Below are 10,416 nucleotides of genomic sequence, written 5' to 3'. Positions count from 1 at the left end.
TTTATTTATTTATTTATTTATTTATTTATTTATTTCCTTCGGAACCCAGGGTTGAACTCAGGCCCTTGCGCTTGCCAGTGAAATGCTTATTCCACTCAGCCATCTCCCTGGACCCTTATGCTAAATCTTTATATGCAGAAATATCATTACTTGAAAAAATTCAAAGCACATTGGTTTATTAACCTTTGCTTTCCTGCATGGTTTCTTAATTCAGATTATATCTGACAGGTTCAACTATATTTACTTTTAAATGTGTGACTTCCCCATCTTAAAAACCAAACTAGACACTTTATTGGTAGAAGTTGTTTGACCTATTTCCTTCTTATAGACATATCATGAATTTGTTCTGTGTTGTAGGTTTCTCCCCTCCAGCGCAGTTGATTTGGGTAATATTTACACTTCTATTCAGTAAGTGTCTGCTCTTGATATAGTTTGTGTGTGAAAGGCCCAAAGATCAGAAGGCAAATCTGTAGTGAGCAACTGTATTAGTTACTCTTCTCTCGTTGCTGGGACCAATACCCCACACTCAAAATGAGGGAAGGAAAGGTTTATTTAGCTCACAGTTACTGGAGGTTTCAAGGCATTGGAGGTGAGACCGGGGGTTGCCGTGTCCAGGATGACCCTCCTGACACCTCTCAGAAAGCACAGGCTAGCCAGTTTAAGGGTTTGTGCATCTCTGGCACTGCCCCTCAAGCCACTTGTTGCTCCTCCAGCTTCATCTACCCTATAACTTACATGAAGCTTTAGGGGCACAAGTAGATACAAACCATAACATTCTGCCCCTGGACCCTCAGAGTCTCATGCACATCCTTTTGTCCAAAAGGCATTTTAGTCCATCTCTAAGAGTTGCCAGAGTCCCAACAGTTTCAGCATTGCTGAAAAGTCCAAGTTCCAAGTCTCCTCCAAGATCCAAGGCAAACTCTCAACTGTGAGCCCCTGTACAAATAAAAAGTTAAATATATCCAACATTCAAAGGCACAAGATAAACATTGCCATTCCAAAAGGTATACAAGCCATTGGGGCCAAAACAAGTCCAAAATCCAGCAGAGCAAACATTAAGTCCTATAGTTCCATATGGAACATCTGAAGCAATCTGTGGTAAATTGTGAGCTCCATGTAGCTCCACCCTTATGGCACTTCTGGTGGTGGTATCTCCTGTGGCTTCTTTCTGAGGCTGACTTTGCTCCCTCTTTGTGGTTTCCCTTAGATGATCCATGTTCCTGGCTTTTCCAAATTTCTGGGGTTTCTACTGAATAGGTTTCTCACTCATAGTTTCACACACTGCCTTCTCGGGGGCACACTGCCTGGCCTCCCAGGCCTTCTTCTTAAATCGAGGTGGAAGCCTTCTTAACCTCAGAACTCCTGCATTCTGCATGCGCCTAAAACCAGCACCACGTGGGTGGTGCCAAGGTCTCCTGCCTGCAGCAGCCAGGCTTTCCTCTCTCTTGGCTGCAGGGGTCAAGTGCCTGGATTGCTGAGCACTCGGACCCTGATTCCGAGAAACAAATCCTCTGTGCTGGTGCTATTCTGTAATATGATGTGGCTGCCACCTCCATTCTGGAACCTGGTGTGGCAGCCGCCTCCATTCTGGAACATGGGGCTCTGCAGCTTTCTCCTCAAAGCAAAGTCCCTCACCCTTGTGATTCTGAGGCTGCAAAGCGTGAGAACCTGCCACCTCCTGTGATGCTCTCAGGTCATCCTTTCCATTCTCTCATTCCTTCTCAGCAGTGGAGATCCTCTCAGCTCTATCTTTGCATTCCACAGTTTTATTGGAGCTTCCTTTCTGACCAAACTCACAACATTTTGTATCATCCTGCTAGGTTCTTTGCACTTGATGCTCAACATAAATCTGACTGAAAGCTCCCAACAACAGCCATGCCACTGCCCCAATATTTGACTGCTTTGAGATTTCCTTTGAAAGATTAATCAGTTCATCATGCTTGATCTTAGTCTCAGGTGAATTCTCTGGACATGGGCAAAATTCAGACAAACTTTCAGCCAAGCCAAAACACAAATGATCTGGAGTCCAACAACCAATGCAGTTCTTCTTCCCAACAGAAATCTCCCCAGCCTGGTTACAGGAATGTTTTCTATCAGTCTTCTGGTCTGAGCTCTGACCAGAATCTCCCCTACAGAACAGCTGAAGCTGTTCCACCGCTTCACTTGTAGGCGACATCTCCAAACTTTTCCTTTCTCTTCCCATAAGCCATTCCCAAAAGCTTATAATCCACATCATCAGGTATAGCCACAGCAACGACCCTATTTCTCTAGTGCCAAATTTATTACCCTTCTCTCATTGCTGGGACAAATACCCCACACTCAAAATGAGGAAAGGGAAGGTTTATTTAGCTTACAGTTCCTGGATGTTTCAAGACACTGGAGGAGAGTATGGGGCGCTGCTTTGTCCAGGATGACTCTCTACACCTCTGAGAAAAGCACAGGCTAGCCAGTTTAACATGCCCCTCGGGCCCCGCCCCTCTGGCCGCTCATTCCAGCTGCTACCCTATAACTTACATGAGGCTTTTGGGTGACAACTAGACACAAACCATACCGCAACCCTTTAACTTGGTTCTGAAGAAACCAAAGGGCACTGGATAGTATGGCAAGGTTGGGGGTATTTAGGGTTTTGGCTTTTGGAAAGCAGACCATTTTACTGATGATGTTGGGACAGCTGCGTTGTCCATAAAATATAAGCCAAAATTTATTTAAAAAGTGCAATGCATATGTCATGTCACAAATGTAGTTCTTCCTACCTCCTGAGAACTAGGTCACAGGACTGGGTTCAATCACAAAGCACCTGTGGTTCCGGCTACTTTAGCGACTGGGTGGACAGATTGCTTGAACCCAGGACTTTGAGGCCAGTCTGGGTAACAGTGAGACCCTCTGATTTCTCATTGCTTCAAGAGAGAGCATGGATTTTACCCATGATGCCCATTACCCAGAACACCTCAGAGAATGGGCCCGAAGTCAAGGGATTCATTTTTGTAATCATATTTTGACCTTTGAAATCAGGAAACCATCCAGTGTCCCTCTCTAGTCTTCAAACCCCATCTGATTTTCCTATGTCAGTGAGGTGCTTTATAGATGCAAGACCATCCTCTTCGTGTGGTGACTCAGTTACTTTGTTGTTGCTGAGACACAATGACTGACACCCACAATTTATTATTTATTTATTTATTTGATACAGGTCTCACTACACAGTTTACACTTGTAGTGATCCTCCTGTCTCAGCCTCTCTAGCACTGGCATTACAGTCATGTACCACCACGCCTGGTTTTGGGGCCAGCATGCATGTGGTTGCAGGGATTGAACTCTGGTCCTCCTTGCACTTGCCAGGCAGGCACTTAAACCACTGAGCTATCTCCCTAGTCCCCCACACCCACATTTTAAAGGAGAGTTTTTTGGGAGGCTCACAGTTTAGTTCATTGTAGGCTGGATCCAAGGAAGAATGGCATGACAGAGGGGTACAGTAGAGGACAACTGCTTGTAGCATGGTGGACAGGAAACAGAAAAGGGTTGGAGAGGGAGACATAAATACTTCAAGGTCCAGTCTCTAGTGACCTCCTCCTCCTGCCAGTCCTTACTTCCTAACAGCAGCTAGTTGTAGATCCCATAGTTCCCAGTCACCTTCCACAGGCCTATGTTTTAGTGTATAGGGCTCTGGGGGACATCCAGATCCAAGACAAAACATGTAGTGTCTGTCACCTTGTGTGTATCTTTCCACCTGGAGGCACCCAGCCTGTTCTTATACCCAAAGCCACCTGCAGTGTCCCTCAGGATTGATGTAAATTGGGCAAGCATACCATGAAGGTGAGGCTGAGCTCTCCTTGCTTGGCCATTGTATCAGGAGGTCATGATGCTGTCTGCCTGGTGCGGTGCTGAGAGTATAGTACACTTGTAGTTGCTTCATGCAGTGTTCTGTGTGCCAGTCCAGTTGATCATGAGCACTGGTGAAACTTGTCCTGTGATTGTGGACATACCTGCTTCTCTATTCTTACTCTTTTTTTTGCAGTACTGGGAACCGAACCAAGATCTTTTGCATTAAGCTACATCCCTGACCATGTTTCATTTTGAGACAGTCTTTTCTAAATTGCTTGTGCTGGGTTCAAATGTACAATTCTCCTGCTTCAACCCTCTCCCCTAAGAGCGCAGGCATGTGCCACCATGCCTGGCTTACTTCTTTTAGTTGCTACCTTGTGCTGTATCTTCGGCAGTCATCTATGTATCTTTGTGCATGGCATTAGGTGTCTGGGGATGTGGGACTTTATATCTTCCTGGTGACCTCTAACTCATGATTATAAATTGACTCTTTTGTACTTGTTCATTTTCTAGTAGTTTACTCTAATACTATCTGAACACAAGCTTCTCTTCATTTGCACCAGTGCAAAGTGCATTGTGATACCAGAGACAGTATGCTCGGAGGGTTATGAGACAGAGGCAGGTCTGTGGGTTTTTGGTGAAGATTGGGTAAGCATAGCTGTGGGGAGGGACAGGATGGGCCACTTGGGGTTCTGACTGCAGTCCCTCACCTTCTCCCCTCTTGCCCCTCCCCAGTAGATCTGCTAGGCCACATGTCAACATTCAAGAAAGGGTCTCCTGCCCTAGGCCATGGAAACTGAGCTGCCTCTCTCCAACCTCAGCAGCCTCATCCTTGCTGAGGGCCTGCAGGACTCACTGTGCAGATGAACAGTGTGCCCTTGGCTGTATGGATGCTTCCTGGTCCAGAGGGCTCATCTTCCATCCTCCTGTGAGAGAAGATATGGGCTGATGAGAGGCCGATATACCCCACCCAGCCATTGGTGGGTCAGCAACAGCCCCAACCCCTCCTGAAGTCTACTGTGTCCTTCTGTCCCTGCCTCCCACCTGCCAGATATTTGCCAGATCCTCAGGAACTAGGTAGGCCACACACCTATCACTTGAGCAGATCCAGCAAGATCCACAGTTCAGAGTTTGAGAGGGAGCCAGGCTGCCCACTTCAGCAGTGGAACCCACGTGCCCCTTAACGTCTGCCCTCTGTGTCTGCTGTTGAGGCTAATGGAGGCCGCTGTAGATGAGGATAGGCGAGAGGGTGCTTCCTTTTGCGTAGGTCAGCCCCTTCCATATCTAGGGCTCAGTCAGCATGATGGGCAGAGAATGGTTGGGTCCCAAGGCCCTAGCTCCTCCCTGTCAAGGGTGAAGAAGGACGTGGTTCATCAGACCTTCCTCTGCTACTTCTTCTGCCGGCAGAAGTGACCTGGTGGATCTGAGCTGGGAACAGGACTCAGGGCTCCCACAGCATCTGACCCTGTGGGCCACTGCTGCAGTCCAGTGGGGTCCACTGCAGCCATCCGAGAGTGCTGCCTGTCACCCATTAGCAGGGTTACTAGTGGTGGTGGGTACTGACCCATAAGGTGCTGAGAATGCCAAGACTCAGGAAGCTGGAGCCCTGGGGCAGTTGTCCACTGTGGGGCCAGACGGCCTCTGACTGTGGTCTGGTGGTACTGGGAGGTCCAGGTTTCATTTACCCAGAGCTTTAGGTTGTGCAGAGCTGTCGCTGCAGCAACTGTCACTGCGCAAGGGCGGGACAGGGAGGGGCTCAGGGGCCCTGTCCAAGGCTGGAGTCCGTGCGGGTACCCGCGCTGTGCCAGGCGGGTCGACCGCGCACGCAGGGGGCGCGGGGCGGAATAGGGGCGGCTCCGGCGGCGGAGGGCGGAGCGCGCAGAGGCTCGGGGCACGGCGGCGCTCAGTACCGGCAGGTGGCGGGGTAGGTGCGGGCGGGCTCGGGTGGCCTTGGGGTTGGTGTGAGTGGCCGGGTGCGGATGGGTGACTGAGCTAGGCCTGGGTGACCACAGCCCCAGGCTGCTTAGTGGGCGGGGCGCTGTCTGTTGAGGCCTGGGGTGCGCTGGCAGCAGGGACTAGGCCCCGCAGGGGACCATCGGAGGGGGGAAGGGCGGCCTTTCTCCAGCCGCGACCCCCTCCTCACTGTCTTGAGGCGGCGGTCTGAGAGCCGGTGTGCGCAGGCCCTGGAGGACCTGATTAGGGTGTGAAGCCACAGCCACTGGGCAGGGGAGGCGCGTGGGTGCTCGGCCCCTGCGGGAGGCTCGGGCAGGTGTTCCGGGCTAGGTTCCTGGGGTGCGGCCACCGGAGGTTCCAGGTTGGGGCTAGCTATCCAGAGACATGGGGTCTGTCCTGTTGCTGGCCCAATCTTCAGCCCTCTGTCGTGTTTGTTGAGTGACTGAGCGAGCTAGTATGGGGCTGGGAAGGTAGCGGCATAAGGGTGACCTGGCTGTGGGGCCTGGACCCAGGCTGGGAAGAAGGACCGCAGCCTGCGGTGCGGCCCGCGTGGGCTTCCCGCGCGAAGTGCGCTGGCTGGTGGGCGTGAGACCCGCAAGCGTGGGGTTAGGAGCAGGAGCCCGGAACCTTGGAGAGGGGTGCGGTAACTCCAGGGACCTCCTGCTGGAGGTGTCGGAGCTCCGAAGGATGGGTGGGAGGGTCTTGGAATGCGTCGGGTGCAAGTGTGGGGTCTGGGGCCTTCGTATGGGGGTGTGGTGACACCAGAACACACTAAACGCTGCACGGTCCCCGGCGAAAATAAATTTTATGTCTTTGTCTAGACAGAGCGGTCAGCGGGGACCCCAGGTTGGGTGCCACCAGGGAGGCGGAGCCGGCGGCCAAGGCTCCGGGCGGGTGAGGGCGGGCGCGTAGGGAACTGGGCTTCTCTGGCTCGGTGCGCGGGCGCAGAGAGCCGAGTACAAGGAAATGCAGCGGGACCGGACTTTCATGTACGGGGCCCGGGAGCATGGAGCGGCGGCAGTGTGCATCCGTGCTGCACGAAGGCGGACAGGGATCTAGTCTTACGGCAGGGAGGGGAGACCCCAGGACGGATGCGTCAGCTGGGGAGGGATACGGAGGGCCCGGCGGTGACCAAGGTCCTGGCTCCGGGCGCGCAGAAACCACTTCCGTTCGGTTTCGTTCCTGACGCGGCGGGAACGCGGGCTAGGTCCCAGGTGGGGCCGCAGCGCCCCCTGGAGGCCCCGCTCCCTGCTCCAGGATCCGGTGAGCTCTGTTGCCTCGCCTGTGACCGAGGACGCGGCCCCTCCGCTGACACAGCGCGCAGCAGGGACACGAGGGAGCGGCCATGTAGTCCCGCCACTCTGATCGCTGTCCTCTGCTCTCCCCAGGTCTCAGCTCGCTATGCCTGCTGGCTGAGCAGCTCCACGTTCCCGGCCGCCGCAGGGCCACACTTGGGGGCCGCCTCGCTTGGGGGCCGTGGCCCTGGCGGCCGACCATGGTGCTGCCGCCCCCGGATCGGCGCCACGTGTGCCTGACCACGCTGGTGATTGTAGGCAGCATGGCCGTCATGGACGCGTACCTGGTGGAGCAGAATCAGGGCCCGCGCAAGGTTGGCGTGTGCATCATCGTGCTGGTGGGCGACGTGTGCTTCCTCTTGGTGCTACGCTACGTGGCCGTATGGGTGGGTGCCGAGGTGCGCACCGCCAAGCGCGGCTACGCCATGATTCTCTGGTTCCTCTATGTCTTTGTGCTAGAGATCAAGCTCTACTTCATCTTCCAGAACTACAAGGCAGCGCGACGTGGCGCGGGCGACCCACTGGCTCGCAAGGCGCTCACGCTGCTGCTGTCAGTGTGTGTACCTGGCCTCTTCTTGCTGCTGGTGGCCCTCGACCGCATGGAGTATGTGCGCACCTTCCGCAAGCGCGAGGATCTGCGCGGGCGCCTCTTCTGGGTAGCACTGGACCTGCTGGACCTGTTGGACATGCAGGCCACGCTGTGGGAGCCGCCACGCACCGGGCTGCCGCTGTGGGCCGAGGGCCTCACCTTCTTCTACTGCTACATGTTACTGCTCGTGCTGCCATGCGTGGCTCTCAGCGAGGTCAGCATGCAGGGAGAGCACATCGCTCCACAGAAGATGATGCTCTACCCGGTGCTGAGTCTTGCTACGGTCAACGTGGTGGCGGTACTGGCGCGTGCTGCCAACATGGCCCTGTTCCGTGACAGCCGTGTCTCAGCCATCTTTGTGGGGAAGAATGTGGTGGCCCTGGCAACCAAGGCCTGCACCTTTCTGGAGTACCGGCGCCAGGTGCGTGATTTCCCGCCGCCTGCACTCGCGCTGGAGCTGCAGCCACCGCCCACGCAGCGCAACGTGCCACCATCCACACTGCACGGTCCCGCCGGGCGCCCCCGGGGGCCCTCGCCCACGCGCGATGCGCTGGATACGTGACGGGGCGTGAGACTAGATGGGATTTGATAGGACGGGGTGGAGGCCACTGCCGCTTCTTCATCTCAGGAATCCCTCAGCCGCGGACTCTCGGCCACCCCGCGTGGAGTGGAATGCAGTGGAGTGCCGGGGAAGGGTGTTGTGGGCTCTGGCCCCTGCGTGTGCTTGGGTGCAGAGATGGGGCCATGGGGCCTCTGTCATTTTAAAGACTTGTGTTTACAGTTTCTTATGGAAGTCTCAGTGTACTGTTTCCTTGTCTCTAACATCTATTTGGCAGGGGGGAGTAGGGTTCAGGGTAGGAGACTATGAGGGCCTCAGTAAGTCTAGGAGTTTCCAGGTGGGGTACTGCTGCATCCCTGTCCCATCCGGGTTCATTGCTGCCGCTGCAAATTACATAATCCTGACCACTTGGTGCCCTATTCTCTCTCCACCCCCTGAGGGGTCCAGTGCCCCCCATGGGCCCCTGTAACCATGGAGCCCCTCCCATGGAAGCCCACCAACAGGCCCAAACCAGGACTGTCAACTTCAAGGGGTCTAGTACCCTTTGTTGCCTAGGCGAAGCTGTCCTCCCTCACCTCAGTGTAGCCCTACTCCAGTCACTGGCACCCATAGCACCTGGCTCAGATGCATGGTCCGAAGCCATCTGCACCTGACCGCCACATGGACCTCCCACCTATGTGGGGGTGTGACCTTTGGGTCCCAAGGCCCATCAGTGTCTCTGTGGGAAGAAAGGAGTGTCTGGAGGCTGCCACGAAGTACTTCCCTGTGATGGGTATTGGCCACACATGTTCCTCAGAGCAGCTAGGCAGGCAGTGCCTGGAATCCTGTGCCAGACACTGTCACTGTATGGCCTTTGCATCTGTGGTGCTGACTGCACACTGCAGGTGTTGTCTTCCCAGCATGTCCATCGCTGCAACAGTTCTGGTGGGATCAGGTGGGACTTCACCATAGCTGGGTGTGCTGGGTGGGAACCAATGCCTTGTTGCGCTGGAATCATCTGCCTTCCTGGCAAGTGATCTAACCCTTTCGTATTTGGCTGTGGCCTCCAAACCAGACCTGAAGTGCAGGTGAGTCCCCAAGGGCTTGGGCGCTGGACTGGGCACACATGCGCTGTAGCCAGCATGGTAATGGGGGGCAGTGGGGACCTACGGGAGGTGCATGGATCTGCAGAGGCCTAAGACTGGGGGGAACTCTGGGCTGGGGAATCCCTGGCCTGTGTCTGTGGTGGGGGGAATGGGTGAGGCTTGAGGTATGAGCCTTGGTTCTATGTGTTTCAAGCTGGATCCTGTGTGCTCTTGCAACAGTCAGTGCTCTAGCTTAGCTGGTCAGTAAGGACCAACATTCAGCCCTCCTGGCCCTGGACAGGTTGGAGCAGACAAGAGCACCTGAAGGACCAGAAGAGCTCTGAGAAGTTACAGCTCCTCTGTTCCACTGGATTTTTCTTTTACTGGTGGTTGGAATGGAACCCAGGGCTTGACATACAGTCCGGGAGTCCACCCTGTGCTATGGTCCAGCTCTCACCTCAGGGGACCCTGTCACCCATGGGTCTGGGAGAGAAGTGGGCAGTGCAGCTTTGCTTGCCAGGCCATGTCAGAGGTGGTGCTTGCCATCTCCAAGGCCTAGAAGAGGGCCTGGGACTCAGAGATGCCTGACTTGTGCACTGCCCACATCCCTGCTTCCAGCTGTGCAGGGTTCTCAAGGCCCTTAATACTAGCAGTGCCTCCCCCACTCACCCCTCAGTTTCCTGTGCTGGCCCTTATTTCTGCTTTGCCTCTGGCTGCTTACCCTGACCTTTTTTTCCAGGACCCTACTGGGGCTAGGAACAGGGGCCTTTGCCTATTCCTGAGGTTCTTTCCCTAAGAGTCCTCTCGGGGTAGGGTGGGGCCTGCTGCATACCAACCTTCTCAGTTCACATTCCCTTGTCAGTTCTCTGGCCCTTTGGCCCTGATGCTGCTGCCTCAAGATGGTGAGTTAGGTGTGGAGGTTGGTGGGCAGAAGAGGGCCAAGGATGGGGTTTGGCTCCCAAGGGAAGAAAGGAGTGTAGTGGGAGTTGCCCACTGGGGTCACTGTGTGTGGAGTAGTGGACAAGGGCAGCTGGACTCAGAGGATCTAGGTTGATACCTCAAAGGAGAGGTGCTGGTGGCAATGGGGACTTGAGGGACAGGAAGGGGTGGTGAGCATTTGGGGACCATTGTCTGTGG

General features: G+C 54.6%; 1 protein-coding gene across 2 annotated transcripts; it reads left to right on the top strand.

The window, feature by feature from the left end:
- The first annotated feature begins 5,716 nt into the window (after window positions 1–5,716).
- Tmem121 (transmembrane protein 121) lies at window positions 5,717–8,352 on the top strand. 2 transcript variants are annotated; one of them, XM_023705679.1, is made up of 3 exons: window positions 5,717–5,743; window positions 7,161–7,381; window positions 7,553–8,352. In XM_023705679.1, exons 2-3 carry the CDS (start codon window positions 7,268–7,270, stop codon window positions 8,216–8,218), a joined length of 780 nt encoding a protein of 259 aa, XP_023561447.1. In that variant the 5' UTR covers window positions 5,717–5,743; window positions 7,161–7,267; the 3' UTR covers window positions 8,219–8,352. The 2 variants fall into 2 exon arrangements, with proteins under 2 accessions (XP_023561447.1, XP_004645420.1); XM_004645363.2 differs by having other exon boundaries at window positions 7,161–8,352.
- The last annotated feature ends 2,064 nt before the right edge of the window (window positions 8,353–10,416 follow it).

The sequence above is a fragment of the Octodon degus genome, unplaced genomic scaffold, assembly GCF_000260255.1.
Source record: "Octodon degus isolate 3935 unplaced genomic scaffold, OctDeg1.0 scaffold00226, whole genome shotgun sequence".
In the NCBI taxonomy this organism is placed as follows: Eukaryota; Metazoa; Chordata; class Mammalia; order Rodentia; family Octodontidae; genus Octodon; species Octodon degus.
This window is presented reverse-complemented; position numbering and strand designations above follow the sequence as displayed.